The sequence below is a fragment of the Vidua chalybeata genome, chromosome 3 (assembly GCF_026979565.1).
Source record: "Vidua chalybeata isolate OUT-0048 chromosome 3, bVidCha1 merged haplotype, whole genome shotgun sequence".
NCBI classification, from domain to species: Eukaryota; Metazoa; Chordata; class Aves; order Passeriformes; family Viduidae; genus Vidua; species Vidua chalybeata.
The window spans coordinates 34,757,210-34,775,432 of NC_071532.1; the positions used below are offsets into that span (position 1 = coordinate 34,757,210).

The 18,223-nt window shown below is 45.1% G+C and overlaps 1 protein-coding gene across 6 annotated transcripts in view; it reads left to right on the plus strand.

Moving 5' to 3' along the window:
* The window catches only part of PAK5 (p21 (RAC1) activated kinase 5), a 163,612-nt gene that overhangs the window by 112,153 nt on the left and 33,236 nt on the right, over positions 1-18,223 (plus strand). For all 6 annotated transcript variants that reach the window (XM_053939566.1, XM_053939567.1, XM_053939565.1 and 3 more), the window contains one exon: positions 11,431-11,645. In XM_053939566.1, coding sequence (XP_053795541.1) covers positions 11,431-11,645 — 215 coding nt within the window. The remainder of the gene's footprint in view (positions 1-11,430; positions 11,646-18,223) is intronic.

Genomic DNA, 18,223 nt, shown 5'->3' on the forward strand with positions numbered 1-18,223 from the left:
GAGGATCCCGCCTTCTCTCACAGACTCCTTGTCAGGATGGTGTTTTCCCAACGAGAGCCTTGAGAGCTGCTGTGAAATCATTCAGTGCAGACTGGGGAGAGATGATGCCATGTTGTTCCAGCAGAAGTGTTTCTTCTGGGAGACAAGTGGCTTTTTAACATAATTGTCTAGAAGTTTGGGAGCTGAATCAGCTCATCCACACAGTCACATGGCAGCTTCTCATGGTGTTTCCAGAGTAAGGTTCCTGGGAGTCAGCTGCTCACTTACCTGAGCAGCTAAGGCAAAATATTTTCCTTGTTGTTTTTTTTCTGAGAGGCTGGAAGTGTCCTTTTGGACCATTTCAGATGAAACCTCTCATCCTGGAGAGGGCCTGGAGAGGATGGATGAGCTCAGAAAAATGCAGTGATTCATGTGTGTACATCCTTCCTTGGAAGAAAGGGATGGGAACCACCTCCTGTAGCAGCACCATCTCTTGGAATGTGGCAGTGGTGGCCATCTGAGATGCAGTAACCTCTCCAGTTGCTCAAAACCTTCCTGCAGTCAAAACCCATCTCTATGGTTGGTATTTAAAAGGTGGAAAACAATAAAAACCTCACAGTAGCATTCATCTTGCTGGATTTGCACTGAAATAAAAACATGTGGGTTCTTTCATTCAGTTTACTGTAGTTTTTGTTTGCTTTTCTGTGTCTGGTCTAAGAACTTTCCTGTCAGCTTCAGAGAGAAAGCATGAAGAGAAGGGCAGACCCATCATTTCCAAACTGCTGTCTGGAGGTGGCAAAACTCAAAGTCTGCATGGCTAGGTTGCTTGGCTCTGGAAAAAAAATCAGTGTTGGGGAATTCCTCAGATGCAATTATTGATCATTGGGGATTATCCAGAGGGAGGAAGATTGAGCAGACATTTATAAACATTCCATGTTCTGTATAAAGAGCTTATGGTAAACTTTCTGAAGAAGGCAATAATCAGTAAGCTCTGGAAACCCTTCAAGGGATCAGTTCTCATTTTTATTGTGGAAACAGAGTATAGCCTGACAGCAACTCAGTAGGTAATAGGATAAGAATTGACTTTCAGACCAGCTTTCCAGCACAATGCAGAGTGGAACAAAAAAAAAAAATTAAGGTAGACTCTACACATTTGTGATTTATTGTAGACTGTGGAAATATTTTCCCTTCAGTTATAGCGATGCAGAGTAAAACCAGATAGAAGGGTAGGGAACCTGCAGTGATAACAATAGGCATGATTTTCATCTTGCAGGCATTCACTGTGGATACTTTTATCTATAGATCTGTTTGTTTGCATTTTAAAGGTATTTTGACGTACCAAATAAAACTGATTTTGCACCATTTCTTGGCCAACACAGGTCATATCCTGTGTTTTATCCTAAAGATATTCTTATGGGAGGCTTGCCATTAATAATGAATGAATAATGAAGCATCTGTTGCTGTTGATCATTCATTGGAAAGCAACCTTTTTTGCAAATGTTATGGTAATAGAGCAATTCCTCAGAGCCAGCACAGCCTGTCCTGTTTTAGAAGTAAAATAAGAAATGCAGTGAATGTTTTTGTAGGAAAATGAAGTGTGTTGAATGTAAACATAGCAATGAGGAGTTGTGGCAGGAGGTCAAATCCAGAGCCCCAGTATCATTACCTTGCTCCAGTGGTATGTGGTGCTGTCACAGGCATCTGTCCCCGTCCTGTCCCATTTGTACTTGTCACTGTGATACCTCTGGGGCCTGTAAAATCATCTCTGCTGGGGCAGGCACCCCCCTGGAGCCCCTCCTCGATGCATCCATGAACACACCAAAACTGCATCCAACTCTGGATCCAACCAGCTCAAGATTCAGCTGGTTTCTAAACCTAGAAAACATTTTGCCTCCTTTTTATCTAAGCAAAAGCTGTCTTCTAAAAATGATGAGAATACATCCTCAGTAGTTCCAGGCACTTGTGAGAAACTGCAGTTCTGTGAGAGGTCTTTCCTGGGAGCTGTGGAAAAGCCCTACCATGCTTTGGTCACTGCTGAGGTCATGCTGAAAATGCTGCACCTCAAGCTCTGTGTTCAGCTGAAGCCCCTCACTTCAGGAAGGCATTGCTGGAGAAGGTTCTGGAAAACATGTCCTAGAAGGAGTGGCTGAGGGAGCTGGCATGGCTGGGGGGATGTTACTGCTCCTGCAGCTAGCCAAGAGGAGTTTAGGTGAGGCAGGGTTGGTCTCTTCTGCTTTATCTCAGTTGGAAGGACCTGAGGAAGTGGCTGCTCCTGCAGCTAGCCAAGAGGAGTTTAGGGTGAGGCAGGGTTGGTCTCTTCTGCTTTATCTCAGCTGGAAGGACCTGAGGAAGTGGCCTTCAGTTGTACCCAGGGAGGTTCAGATTAGATACTTGAAAAAATGTTTTCACTGAAGGAGTGGTCAGGCATTGGGGTAAGTTGTCCAGGGAGGTGGTGGAGTCACCATCTCTGGAAGTGTTGGTTGGACTAGATGGTTTTGAAGGTCTCCTCTGGCTTTGATTCTGTATGTTTGTAATGCCATTTTTGCAGCTACCATCAAGTGTTGGGGAGGAAACTCAGTTTCAGAAAGTTAAAACTAAAGCTTTATGTGCAAACCCAGGATATTTTAGTGTCCCCTTTGCTACAAGTCTTGTGCCAGTCCATCTCTTTTGCTGAGGCTTTGCAAGCAGACCCCACTGTGGGTGTGGCCCAAAATGTAAAGAAGGTATAACTTGGTGCCCAGTTGATAAGAACAATTTTCCAAGTGTTTTTCAAGCACTTTGCTAAGTCTTTTGATAAATACAGAATTTCATATCCTTGCAGTTCTTATTCTACAGTTATCCCAACCTATAGGAATGTCCATATTTACTAATACTCAGAATTACAGTTTCACTGTCCTTGTTTTGATATTTCCTGCAGGTTTGTCTGAACCCTCTGCTCACGTTTTCTTCTCTACTGATAGATCATCCCTTTCATTTTTTGATAGTATTTCCTTCACTGAATATTTTTTTCTAATTAAAAACATAGAGATAGAGTTACCTGCATCCTTTAATATAGAACACTATAGAACTGTTTTAAAATAGTGCTAATATCAACTCAGAGAAAAATAATTTACAACTGAAGTTACAGCAATAACTTGAGACTTGGGGTGTCTTGTTTAATGGGTGCCTTATTTAATCCCCTCTCCCTGTGGATGTCCAGCATTTCCTACAAAGCTAATACCATTAATTATGTCAAGCTGAGCACCCAGAGGACTATTTGCTTCTGCAAATCTGGACTATCTTCACTTGCTAGGGATAGAAATTATTTGAGTTACCTCCAGGGGTTTGGGGGGCTGAGGGGGAGGTTTCCTCTTTAATCTGCCCAGAGCTGTTGCAGACTAATTCCCTGCACAAACCTCTGTCTCTATGTTGCTATTTATGTGTGCATGTGTATGAGATAATAGAGAGTGACTGACTACAATATATGCATTTAAGCTACTCAGCTGAAAATTACTGAGCATTAAAATCCCCTGGGAATCACAAGACTTCTAAATTAGGAAAGCACATGTCAGTCAGTGTGTGGAAATGAGCTTTCAATAAGAAGAGTGAATATTGTTCCCTGGAGTACATCAATCCCAGTTTGGCCATTCTGTACCAGCCTTTACTATTTCTCTGGAAGCATACGTGGACTTTTGTTACTATTTTTTCCTGTCTTTTGTTCTGTTGTGCATTTCTATTAGATATGTCTCATGGGCCAGCTATCAAGGGACACACTCCTGTGCTATGCCAAATGAAGGCATTTTCAACCATAAACAAGGTATTGTGGATTGAAAAGAACCATGGACAATGACATGTTCTGGACTTCTTGTAATTGTTAAAATGTATTTTTATTATATTGAGCGGTGACATAGAAACCCTGAGAAACTGGCTGATTTGACCTGAGGTTGAAATGAGCAGAATGCCCCCGCAGATTAGGGGCTTTGGGAAGAAGGCATTTTTATTGGTCTAACGATTCCGTGATTAAGGCATCTATTTTAATAGTGATTAAATGACTTAGAAGCCTGTCCCATCTCAAAAAAATACCAGACACCCTGAAAATCCATGATAACTAGTTGAACCCTACAGATCATCAAGCTTTTAATTCTGAAACTCACATGGGCATGCACTGAAAATTATACTCCTGTACTTTCATTGAACTGAAAGAATAGTCTGGAAAAACTATGTAGTCACAGGTGATTAATTTCTATCAGTATATTATTTGTGTGCAGAAGAGCTTAGCAGAATGGTAAAAGACTCAAAATGGGAGCTGACTTGGTTTGTTCATGATTTGTAGGTCCTTTTTGTTGCTGCCAGAGGGTCAGTGTTTAAAATCATCATTAGTAGAGTATGTGGGAACATTTGCCAAGGTGTTATTTTATTGTTCCCAAATTGAAATGCTCAAATAATAATGAGGAGCAGAGGGATGAGCAGGGATCATGAGAAATGGGGTCCCTCATTAGACAGGTGAGCCAGCCTAGCATTCACCTGCACATTGTCCAGTCCTGTTGCAAAACAAAAAAACCCCTTGTACTTAAGGCAATAATGAGTTCTCCCTCTAGCTAACAGCAGTAACTTAATAAATAAATACAAGACATGACCACAGGACTCACCTGCCCCTGGTTTGAGGTGCTCCCTGCTTCTTAGGTGTCTCCCATTTGTTTCCATCCTATCCATCCAGAATGACACTCTGGGAGTTAGGAAAGTATTTAGGAATACTGTATGTGGAAAGTCAAACAGGATTTCTCCTTTTGTCAGTAATGAGTCAGACCTGACCTGAAACCAGTGTGGTTTTTAAGAATCTTTCCATGAACTTTATTGTCTTCTTATTCAGTTTATTCTGCTTTTCCAGGTGTAGCTTCTGGTTTTATCACCTGAAAAATAGCGTAGTGCTCTCTGTATTTTCAGTTAAAAATAGAGATAAATTCTTCTTTAAAAAGTAAGCCTGCAGTCAGGGGCATGCTTCATTTTTTTTGCAAAAGAAGCTCATGCTGTGATTGCAGCCAGCAGCAGAGGGTCCCTACCAAGAAGCTCTGAACCATCCTTAAACAGAAAGGAAACACAAAACTATTGCTGTTGCTGTTCCTTACTAAAGAAAAAAACCCAAACAATTTTCCTCATTTTTAATAGTTCTATTAAATATAGTAAATATCTTAAATGTATGTTAGGTGTATAGATACACAGATATGTGTTGGTCTCCTTCCACTTGCCTCAGGAAGGAGCAGGAGCTCTCTCGGATGTGAGCTGAAGAACCAGCATCATTTTCACCTCTCCCTCCCAGAGGATCTCTCAGAGATTTGTGCTGCCATCAGTCCATCCCAGACATTGGCTTTCTTCTGGAGATTGAGTTTCAGCCCAGCTCACATTTGTCTGCAGCGCTGGCTCTGCAGGCTGCCTTGACACGTTAATTTAATTTGTGCTTCTCAGTTCATACTCTCTCATTTAGGATCAAGTATGGGGAAAGGTTACAATTAATCAGAGTGGGGGAACAGAGCCACCAAAGCTAATGATGTATTTCTGCGTTTGGGCTGCTCTGGAGGGGAACAATTGAGGTCCTTGTGGTATGGAAAACTATTATTAGTAAGTAAAAAGTATCAAAAGAAAGCAACCTGCACCCATCTCCTCATTTTGCAATCTGTGTCTCTGTCAGGTTTCTTAAAAATGAAGCATTGTATTAATGCTCCCGCCTGTAACCAGGTTTTTTGGCTGTGTGGCTGATTTGGGAGAAAATGTGCCTTTTCACAGGACCTTTTCACAGCCCTTGCTGCTGTCCCCCCTTTGGGCTCACAGATGATACTCAGCATGCATGAAGGCAATTTTTATATGCTAATAACATGCCCATCCACGAGGGAAACGGGCTCTGCTGCTGCTTGCTCAGCTGAGGAACCACTGGGAATCCCTGCAGAAAATACTTCCTAATTGAAAATGAACTAATTGCTGATTGTTTAAAAGCAAACACATTGCTGGGCTGGGGCAGACAGTGAACACAGAGCCCCTCCTGAGGGAATATTTTCAGCCCAGCCCATGCTGGAGCAGCAGTGAGGTGTGTGTAGGAAATCCTTGCAGGCTTGCCAGGGTGGCTCAGGGTCATGGTGAGCACACACGATTTCCTGGGGTTAGTGGGACACTTTATCTGGCTCCTGAAATACCGCAGTAAAAAAATAAAGCTTACATAGCTATAGCACATAGTCATTAAAAGTTCCATTTTAAAGTAAAAATTCCCATCTCACTTCATTATTCTAGGTACTGACTTTGTACGGTTATTGTGTGTTTCTGTGTGTGGCAGAATTTCACAGACCTTTTCTCGGGGTTATCTGGGGACATATGGGATGGCAAAGGCTGTTGTCACTGCTTAAGGGATGCACTTGGAAGACTGCTAGTTTTCAAGATTACAAGATGTGAAAGGTCTTTCCAACTTTTGTAGTCTTTTCTAAAAGAACAGCTATTTGAAGGAGGAGCAAAAATTTGCTCTGACTTTTTTACTGGGAACAGAAAACAGGGCAGAGTTAAACAGAGTTCTCTCTTATTTTGTAGGCTAACTGATTACTCTTAGGATACAAAATACCATTAACCTTAGAATGAAGTAATCCTTTTTTTTTGTTGTTGTTGTTGTTTTATTCCTACTGCCTTTGATCTAATTTGCTGTAAATGCAAAAAAATTGTTCTTTGAGGGCAGTAACAGTCTGGAAAGTCTGGACTTTCAGCTTTTCAGTTCATCAGTCTTGGAGTGTCCTCTGTTCTCACACACAGGAGAGGGACAACTCCTGGAAACCCCAGGATGGGACCAAACTTTTAAGAGTGAACAAACCTGTGACCTCTGTGTGAGCTGGCAGGGTTTTAACCTTTTGTGGGAAAGCTCCTACCATGGGAGAGTCTGAATGGGCACCCAGAATAGTACTGCCACCCTCTTGCTCCAGTGTGTGGGAGTGGAGGATGCTTCTTGCTGGAAAAACTCCTTCATCTGGGACTGGGAGGCAACACAATGAGAGTGCAGTAGCTGTCAGAGTGGATCTATTTATAATTTGCTGGTGCACATCACACACCTTGCACGGGCATCATGTCAGGAAATTTCCTCTGTGGGGATCTGGTCTGTCTGGGAAGGACATGGGTGAAATTTGGACCAGCCTGGGAGCCCACGGCACTGTGATGTCAGTGAATTATTTCTGTGCACAGAAAGGAGTGCAGTGCAAAGGAGCCAAGTCTGGCATAGACCTCGCAGGCAGGGTGTGCTGATTAGCATGTCATTCGATTTGTTAGGCACCACAGTCAACAGCATTAAGGGCAAAAGCAGTGATTGCTCCTGAGTGTTACCTGGTGCCTGCAGCAGCTACGTGGAGCTGTGTTTCTCAGCTCTTACTCAGCCTCAGCAGGCACCAGCAGAGCTGGCACTGCTCCTTTCCTGGGCAAAGATGAAGACAAAATGGCAATTGTAGAAGGGTTTGGGTAACAGTCTCCAGAGCACAGCTCACACATTTCTCCTGCTGTCCCTGCTCCTTCCCCATTCCCTGGTGGCACATCTGGGACCAGCCCTGCTGTGGGTTACTCAGGAGAAGTACTGAGTACCTGTAGTCTGATTTTTCCCCTCAGTACTGCATTTTCCTCTAGTAAGTGTTATGTCCCTATTTTTCCATCATTTGGTTCAGAAACTCTGTTGTCTGTAACTCTTGTGCCATGGCTGGGCTGTGGGATGAGGAGGTTGAGGAGCCCTTGGCATGGCAGCCTGGAGCTGAACAGGCTCAGCTCCTGGCTCTCCCATTTCAGAGCACTTGTTTAGGTGGCGTGCTGTCCTGCTTACTGAGTTCATTGTTTGCTGTCACTAAAGGGCTGCCTCCTCCAGACCTCACATTTACAAGCACAAAATTATTGTGCTCCATAATTTCAGCATAAGAGCGAGTAAAGAATCTGTAGAAATGCCCCAGTGAAGCACTGCAGTGGTGAGCCCTGTTTTCCCCCCAAAGCCAAGCCCAGTGCCATCAGTAGTAGCTGCCCCAGCCCCCTTGTGTCAAAGTGTCACCTTGTGCCACGTGCCACTGGAATCAACCAGACTATCCCTTGGCAAGGCACATGCAAGGAGAGGACAGACATCCTGGTTGTGGTCATCCCACCAAAATAGCAACAAATTACAAGTACAGTACTTCTCATTTCCTCTCCTTCTGTGGGGGTGAGCACAGGAGGAGCTGCACAGAGAGGTGGCATTTGCTGAGAGCCCTGGCACAGTCAGGGCCACGTTGGAAGCTTTCGGGAAGAATTAAGTAAAGGATGAGTGCTCTGGCATGGGGATGGCTCAGAGGCAGCTCTGTAGAGCTGTCCTGCAGCCTGCCTCCTCCCTGTGCCTCTGATAAAGGCTGCCCTGTTGTCTGGGGGATGTTTTCCCAAGTAATCCCATTAGGAAATTAGGGGTTCTTAATAACTGTGAGAGGATTGCTGTTTTCTGTGAATGGGTAGGTGCCTGAATGAATTTCATACATTTTGTGCTCTTGATACAAATTTCATAAGTTTTCTGCTACACACACATTATCCAGCATCCTGGAAAGCTCCGTCATTCCTCTTCAAAGCACTTGGGTTATTCATAAAATGGCTTTAGATGTCTTGAAGAACATGTAGTCGCTTGCTGGGGATGTTTTCTGCTTCCACACATGATTAAATAAGTCCTTTCTTTTTTGTGTCATATCAATAGAGCGGTGGGAAAAATTGAATCATCTCTCTGTTTTTGAGGTATGAGGACCAAGCACATCAGTGGGGACTGAATCAGGACACTTACAAGCCCAGAGCATAAGGTTTCGCAGACTTGGCTGCCCCAAACCCTCATCCTCAGACAGCTGAGGAAAACAGGCAGCATCATTTCCATTCTTTGGGAGAAATGAGGGGAAATTAAGCTTCCTTGTGACTGCTGTGTATGTCACAGCTCTTTGGAGGGACTGTGCTGAAGGGAGGTTGGCTTGGCTTTGCAGTGAAATGGAGGTAACTTGCTGGCCGATATCTTGTTGAGTGAATGTGCTGTTCATTTTAAAAAGCAGCATGCACTGTGCCAGCTGATGGGCTTTTAGTTACCCGACATTGTTTGGAGCTTGGGAGAACTTCAAGCATCCAGCAGCTGCCTTGGGATGCAAGTCCTGTGGGAAACCCTGGCATTGATCAGAGGAAAAAATACATGTCTAGAGCTGATGGTTTAAAATGTTACTCTAATAGTCTCATGGATTCTCATCCCTGAGGCGAATGAAATCGATGCAGTGCCATTGATCTACAGCTGGCTGCCACTGGTGGAGCCACTGCCTACCTGGGGCTGCTTCTGTTTGAGCCTGGAACATGGATAATCTCTGAGCAGAGAGCAGCCATCATGACTTTGGAAGCATGTCTGCAAGTGCCACAAGGTACCCAAATGCACCAAAGAAAAATGAAACAATTATGATGCTAGGAAAGGAAAAAAGACACATATCAAAGTGATTGTATTGTTGGAGGTTTTGGGAGAGGAAGGGGAGGAAGATACCCAAGTTAACAGAGCTGGAGAGAGACAGAGCAAGAGATTTTGGGAAGTTCAGAGTAGGGTAGAAAGCCAGAGAGAGGTGTGTGGAAGATGAGACCTGTGAAGAGAGGCCAACAGGAGCAAGTCTGCTCTGTCTAAAAGAAATATGCACAGAAGAGACAATCACCTACAAATACACGGGGAGGACTTACAAAGCAGCCAGCAATCAATCTTCAAATAATGGACTTGATCTTTAGATAAACTAGTAAAAGGCACTGAGGGTGGAAAAAATGCCTGATTTATCAACGCATCTTAGCTGCAGCAGCTACACAACCGTATTTTCTTCTCTGAGCTTCTCTCCACCTCCTGAATGAAAGTCAGGGAAGCACCTCTACAGCTGTGATAGAATAGCAGCTGGCAGCCTCCTCACCCTACTGCTATTTCAGACAGATGCTGCTCAAGTGCTTAGCCAGCCCTGCTTGAAGTGGCCCAGAGAGCAGGGTGGAGGAGTATTGTGAGACAGCAGAAAGTAGGCAGAGAACGTTTCCAGGACAGGACAGTATGTCACTGAAAAGCAACAGGACCTCTGCCTGTTTCCCTAGAACCAGGAATTTATCCTTGCCTTGCACAGCAGATTTCTGGAGTCCTCCAGAAAGTCAGTTCTGAACTTGGTTCAGTAGAACTGTTAGGCTGCACTTCATTTTAAGGTGGGACCCACCAACCCAAGGGTTAATGCAGGTGGAGAGTATTGGCTATTTCCTGTGCCAGTAGAATGAGCAAGTACCTTTATCCCTCTCAGTTTGCAGCTCAAGCCTCCTTCCACCTTGCCAATGAAACTTCTCTTGCCTCAGCCTGTGTTCCCTTGTATGCTTTGAAACCCTCCTGCTGCCTTCTCCACATTCCTCAGGAACTAAACAGACAGGAGGAAAGCAAATCAACTCAGTCTTATCAGGAAATAACAATCCAAATTGACTAAAAAGTTCACTTTCTGTAGGGCAGGAGCTGTAGCAATTAGCTTTAGCAGGCCAACCCAGGTGGATCCGGTGATGGAGAAGCTGGGAAGGTCACATTTCCTCCAGCAGCCTCCAGCTCCCTGCTTGTATAGGATTGGAAGGACTCCTGTCTCTTCTCCACACCACCTGCACAGGAACCAAAAGAGCTGATGCTCCTTCCTGGACCTTCAAAGGAGTAGGGCTGTGATGTGATGAATCCCACCCAAGCCTGCTGGCCAGCAGCCAGGGATCTCTGCCCACCAGGGCATGAACCCAGGTGCTTTGGGCATGTGGCTCTCACAGCAAATCCTCTCTTTCCTCAATAAGTCAGGCCATTATATTTGTAATAGCTGATACCTGATGATTTTTTTAAGCAGGATCCTTCACAAATGCAGAGGAAGGGCCTTGGACCAGGTTGGAATTAGATCTGAGCTCTCTGTTTTCATTGCTGAAATGGCACAGGAATAATTCCCCTTGGAGTGCTGCTGACCACGGCAGAGCCAGGCTCTTGTCTGAGATGGGTTGTCTTTGCTCTAGGACCTGGGAGATTTAGGATGCAAAGCTGTGCCTGCATTTGCTCCCCCTTGTATCAGGGCACAGCTCACCACTTACCCAAGTGCTGTCCTTGGAGCAAAGCCATCCACTGCTGCTGGATTGTTCTCAGCTTGGAGCTTCCATAGGATGCAACTCATAACATGAGCAGGGAGAGGAGTACAAAAATGAACCTGGGGCTTTCTTTCCTGGGAATTTCCTTGTTTCATAAGGTCTTATGAACGTACGTAGTAAGAGACTGGGTTCATTTCTTAACCTTTCTTCTTCTTTCAGAAAGGAGGTAGATAAGTGCTAGCCTCGCACAGATCTCAGTGTGTGCAGTGAAGTTCATGGAGTAGCTGGTTAATGACATCTACTAAAGTTCCCTGTGAAGCAGAGACGGTGGCTGAGGGATACAACAGAGTGTAAACATGTGGCTTTTTTCTCTAGATCTTTCCACCATGTTTGGGAAAAAGAAGAAAAGGCTGGAGATTTCCGGGCCCTCCAACTTCGAGCACCGGGTCCACACTGGCTTCGACCACCGGGAGCAGAAGTTCACGGGGCTGCCCCAGCAGTGGCACAGCCTGCTGGCAGACACGGCCAACCGGCCCAAGCCCATGGTGGATCCCTCATGCATCACTCCCATCCAGCTGGCTCCTATGAAGGTACGGTGCTGGGTCCCTCGCAGCCCCTCAGCCTGTCTTTAATTGCCTTAATGTCACCTGAACAAAGCAATGCCAGCAGCGTGTGGGTTTTACGTGTCATCTGTCCTGGGAGGCAGGTACAGCTGGGAGGGAGTTGCAAATCCAAACATTTAACAGCAGAGCTGCGAGGAAAAAAGGATAAAATTTGTGTATAAAACTTGTGGGAGTGTCTCTGAAGAGCGTGAGTCGCAAGTTTGGTGGGGGCTGAGCCTTCACACTCCCAGGCTGCAGAAGAAAAAGCCACAAGTCCCAGGGGAGACCCAAAATGCTGCTTCTCTGCAGCATAAAGCTCCTTGATAATTAATTTAAGAACAGTGCTTTAGGCAAAGGCAGTTTGGAGCAAGGGAGAGAGGGAAAAGTACACCAAAGGAAAGAAATTAAATTGCTTGTTCAGCCGGGCAAGGAGCTCAGGGAGGGAGGGATCTGATTGCACCCGCTGCTGGGGGTAGGACATGGTGATGGAGCTGAGCTGGTAGAAGAATGAGAGGACACAGCCCAGGTTGTGGCTTGTGGGGGCTCAGGCTGGACATCTGGGAAGAATACTTGGCTTAGAGGATAAAGCAGCATTGGACAGGGAGCCATCAGGATTCCAGGCTCAGGATTCTGGCAAATTGCCCCTGATTCTGCAGTTTCTCTGGGATTGCACATCCTGACATCCAGGTGAATCACACCTGTGTGATGGTGGTAGCCTAGACCCTGACAGCCGTGCACCTTTCCCTGTCATGCTGCTGCAGAATAAATTAAGGATTTCATTTTCATGTGGATTTTTCTGCAGCAAGGGAAAATCAGATAATCCTGAGAGGATGGACCCTGTAGTTATATTTGCTAAGTGCTCTTTGCTAAATTTACATTTACTGCCTGCTCCAGAAGGGCACTCATCACTTGCTGATCAGGGCTGCTGGGTGCTGCTGCAGGACAATGGGGATAAAATCAAGGTCTTTTTTTTTTTTTTTTTTTTTTTTTTTTGCTGTAATAAAATATCTTGCTGATAGTAGTGGCCCAGAATAATGAGGGGAAAGGTAGGTAATCTTTTTCCTGCTGGTGGAGGACAGCAACTTTATTCCAAAGCCCTTCTTAACACCAGAAATATCTCTGGATGTTTTGACATGAATACATGAAGATGTTTTAAAATTGGGGGGGAAGAAAGGAGTTTTTTATCTTGCAGAAATACTCTCTCTTTCCTACAGTTCTGGAGCTTTAAATCCCTAAGCTTAAAAAGTATTAAATTGCATTACTTTTCTCAGCTTTATAAAGATCATATGACTCTGGGTCTTGGCCTGCAAATGGATGTGTGCAGAGCTGGGTTCATGTCCCACTGAAATAATATATGGTGAAGGACCAAGCCCCAAATGGGAATTGGCATGTTTCTTTCCAAGAAACTGTACATTTAACTTTCTTTCCAAGAACTGTACATTTAACTATACAAATAACTTTCTTTCCAAGAAACTGTACATTCTTGCTTTTCTCCCTGTGTATCAGGGATCTACATATGTACGTATGCCAGGGATGTACTTTTCAACTAAACTGTCCTGTGCCAGGAAAGGGCTGGAGCCAGGAACCAAAATGTGGCTCCCAATCCAAGCTCATTCTTCCAATGTAGCCTCGAGCCATGGTGGTCCTTGATGCTGTCTGCATCCCACAGCAGCTTCCCAGAATGTGTGTTCCAGGGACAGGGTGCCTGCAGCCTGGCACCCTCATGGGGCTGAGCACAAAGCATCTGCAGAGACACCCCCAGGAAGGAGTTTCTGTTCAGGTAGAAAGTGTGAATTTGGAAGGAGATTACCCACCTGCAGTTGATTGCATGCCCACACATATAGGTAGGTGAGGAAATGGGGTTAAGAGTGAAGGATTCAAGAAACTGTGCCTTCACCATCCTGTTTCTTTCCCTCTCTGAGACTCAGTTGCAGCTAATTGAAATGGGCCTCCGTAACAGTGCTAGAAAGTTTTAATAGCAACTAAGAGGCATTGACTGTCAACTGAGAATTGGCTTTTAACTCTATTGCAAGATACCGGTTTAATATATTTTTGTTAAGAATTAACATGCTTTGTTTTGATACAGCTTAACTTACAGAGAGAAACTGAGTTGCAGTCACTTTAAAATTAAGAATATTTAATGTTGCTAAACCAGTTCAGCATAAACATTTAATTTAGACAAATTTTTAATGTGTGCACTTGCACCAGTACCTTTAGTGTTTAAAGGGTATTTGACACTGAGGATTTCCTAACTTTGCTGAGAACTGTAGATTTAAGATGCAGTTCATGAAGATAGGAACCAAAAGTTCTGAGATCTCAGTATTGTTTAGAACTTTTCTCTTTTCCACACAACAGCTGATAGTTCAGTTAATGCATTGATGTATAGCAGAAGAAGAGCCACAGTTGTGCCCCAAGTCATAGTATTAAGTCAGGCTGAGGCATTTGGCCATAGTTAATGCTGTGGTTTTGGGTCATACAGCAGCTCTGTGACTCTGCTCTTACGTGCTCCTAAATTTCTTTTCTATGTAATTCCCTCAGTATTGACTGTCTTTGTGGAATGAGGCAGAAGCGTTCCCCCTAACTGGTGCTCCTTCGTGACTGAAGAGTAGCACAGATCAGCAGGACAGACTTTGACAGTACCATTTCTGGTTTTGAGGCAGGACTGCTGTTTGCTTGCTTTAGGCTTCACGCAGGGCTGAGGCAGAGGAAGGGAAAGGTTTTTTTTGCAGCTTTCTCAGTTAGTGGTGTTTGCTTGTTTCCCAGCCTGCAAAGCAGATCTGTTGGTGCATAGTGTCTCCTTTGGGTGAAACCAATAAATGATACATACTCTCACTGCTCCATCTCTGCTCAAAGGCAGCAGCAGCAGTGATGATGGCGAGGCAGTGCCCTGCGCTCTCAGATATCCTGGGGGATGTCACCCCCTGCCTCTGTGCTGCCTGCCATGAAAGGCTTCTGGAGCTTTGGCGCGCACACGGTGGCCACTTGTCATGGAAATATCAGCCCTTGAATCCCAATCTGAGCTGACTGTACAGAGTCATTCACTTCAAAAACAACCAGAGACAATAATGGGATTCCCCTTCTCAGTGTGGCTGACCCAGATACCAGCAGATGATTGTGTATTTCAGGTGCAAGCACAAGTATAGCACAGCAGAAAACTTCATGAAAAATAGAACAGCAGTGATCTTGATAGGTTTGAGGGGTAGAGACAAGGAGGGGGTGAAAAATGGCTGATTTTCCACTTAAAACATCCCTGCATGAAAAATGTGAACCGTCTGTGTCTGCCTGTACTTAAAATAGGCTTCATAAAGTCTGACATCCTGTTGCCAGGCCTCTTGGTCCTCTTGCTTCAGTACTTTGTGGTTTTTCCATGTGTACATGGGGCTCATGGTTTGCTGTTTGTTCTCAGCACACAATATGCTTGGCTTATCTTTGCCTTTATGCTACACAGAAGCTCCAAATTGTTACCACCCTTTGATTTTTGGAAACTTCAAAATCAATAACTAAGCAAATGCATCTCCACTCCATTCAAAATACCAGGAAAACATACATCAGAACCTTTATTCTGGGGATTTTTACCAAAAGAGCTCATCATTGGCTTTGTAAAGATGCTCCATTCACATTCTTCATTGCCTGCTGCTTTCAGTGGGAGCAGGGAGACACTGAAGACTTGTTAAAATCCTTTCCCATGTTTCCTAGTGCAGGGAACAGCTGAGCATCCTCACTTCTGTCAAGTTACTGGAGGGAAAAATGCCATTTGTTCCTGAAAAAATACCATACTGGGGTTATTCTTAATTCTCTGTGCTGCTTCATGTGTCAAGCCTCCATTGCTATGGGTTTTTTTGGTGCCTTGGGTACTTTCATCCATCCACACCTTCAGCAAATCAAGGTTCCCAACTTGAGAGTGACAGTGCTGAGTTTGTCCTTGAGAAAGGAGGGAGGCAGTTGTCAGTGTTTGGATGGCTAAATATGTAGGAACTTGAAGAAAACTGAATCCTACCTGCTGGGACCTCCTCATGACATTCTCCCTTCCTCTGCAGTAAATCCAGCCATGCTTATGTGGAGAAATTTCACTTTTCCTGTATTTTCTGCCCCATTTCCTTCCTTTGAAACACAGGTGTGAGGGGGTGAGGGCTCTCACTGCCCCATGGTGTGTGCCATGCTCTGAGATGAGCGTTAGCACCGAGGGGTGATGCAGAGGGGTCAGTGTCAGCCATGGCAGAGTGAGATCCTCAGCTTGACATCCATGCTGTACTGTCAGGAGAGTGGCATGAGCCTCCTCAGTGCCTGGGGGCTGGGCTGCCTCCAGGGTAGAGGAAACACTGTTCTTTCCATCCCTTCACCAAAGTGCCCCTGGATGCCTGTCGTGGTTTGACATGGAAGTGAATTTTTTCCAGGAAGTTGGGTCAAACCAATCAGTGGTCAGGTTTGGATACTGGCACCTGGAGTGACCACTGAAAGTATGGACACGCCTCTGAGAACACAGGGGGTTAAAAGCAAGAACTCCCAGGAGAACTCTCTCTTTTGGTTCTGGTCGTCAGAGAGTGCAGACCCTCCCCTGCCCAGCCATGGGCTGGGTGGGGGAGGGGAAGCCACGCGGCCTTGTCCAGGTAGGCCGAGGTGGCTGAGGGTCTGGAACCCAGCCAGCTCCTGCGGACGGAAGGGTGGAGAGAAGCGGAGATGCCTTTGCCCCCCCCAAGAGGGAAAGAGACAGAGAGCCTGATGGCACCTGGAAATTTGCCGGCAGAGGAGAAGGAGAAGGAGAAGGGGGGGGGAATGCCCAGCGTGGGAGGTGGAACATCGGACGGAGATATCAGCCATCCAGGGAGTCTGAACGTTTAACCCTTTCCAGGAAATGAGGGCTTTTTTAAAAGTATTACTCCTCCTTGATTTGTAGTGGAAGAGAGATAGTCCGGGACCTGAGATGTTAGAAGAAGAAATATTTAGGTGGGAGGAGATGATGAAGTAGCTTTTGGCTGGACTTTTCTTGTTAGCCATGGACTGAACCAAAATCTCCTGCAATAGAGACTGCATTTTAGGGGGATGCAGTGGTGACCCAGGGAGACCTGTTTCAGCTTCGAACAGCACAAGAGTGGCAAGAAACGAAGAGAGCTGAAGAGGGAATGGTGATACCCTCTGTCTTCGGGAAGAAGATGAGTCCTGTTTTTGGACCCCTCGGCCCCAGGGGAAAATGGGGGGGACTGTAGTCCCAGGATGAGAAACTGAACTGTTGTATCTTTGGGTCCGTGGCAAAGCATCCTTAAAGGAGCCCTACAAGCAGTCTGTCCATGCACGGTGGTGAGAGCACTGTGACATGGAAAGGAGAGTGTCACACTGGCAGATTTTTTCTTCCGGGCGGTGGCCATGTGTGACAGGGAAACACAGGGTGGCAGCTGTGTTTCCTGGGGGGCCTGTGGTGCAAGAGAGACTTCTCTCTGCCTTGATAGTTTGAGTATGGATTACCTGAAGGGTGGTAATTTGATCAGGAATCCTGGGTGATGTTTCATGGCTGGGTGTCTTTGGAATTGGGAGGAGGAGGGGTGCTCTAAAAGGTCTTCATCCTGGATTTAGTTTATGTGTTTTCTGTATTAGTAGTAGTTTAATAAAGTTTTTTTTTTCCTTTGCTATTAAGCTTGGGCCTGCTCTGCTCTGTTCCTGGTAGCATCTCACAGCATTTATTTAGGGAAGATGCATTTTCATGGGGATGCTGGCATTGCGCCAGTGTCCAACCATGACAATGCCCCATGTCTGAGCTGAGGTGCACATTAATTTGAGATGCACATGGGCTGTGCCATGAACCCGTGGCAGTTCATTTACCTGTGTCCTGCCACACGTGGGTTTTGCAGAGCAGAGAATTTCTGTAGGGGACAGACCACAGAGTTGCCAGCTTCTCTCCCAGTCTTTCATCCTCATATTTCATAGGTCTGATCTATATGGTTTGTGTTAAAATTTTAGCCTTTCTCACTTTTGTCTCAATCCTTCACTCTAATTCTGGTGAGTGAGCTTTAATTTTTAAAACTTTTCAAAGTTTCTGCTGATGCATTTCAGCCTCTCTCCTACAAAGAGAAAAAAAAATCAGAAAATGAGTAATTGATTGTGGCCCTTTCAATACCTCTGACATGAAAATCAAAGCTTTTGTTTACTCTGCAGGAAGACAGAAGGAAAAAAGGCAAGCATTTCTCTTCCCCCTCCTGTTTGGCCTCTTAAAATTTTCCCAACAATGACATTCAAGCCTCGTTTAAGGTGACATTTTTTTCCTACATTTACTTGTTCTTGCTTAGATGGAGGATACTGTGCACAGTGATGCTGAGTGGTCAAAGACCTCAAAGAGGAGATGAGTGTGGGTCCTTGTCTGGGCTTGAGCAGTCAGAAATATCCAGATTTCATTAGAAAACCCCCATGTCTCTCCTCCCGGTGTGGAATTCCACAGGGGAAATGCCTGACCAGGAAAAGGGGGATTTAGAAATACAGAAGCTGTTCAGAGGCATGGGAGTAGATGGACAAAGCAGCCTTGTCCTGACCTCTCTTCCTCACACTCCCAAATTTTTATTTCTCCTTGACAGCTCCTG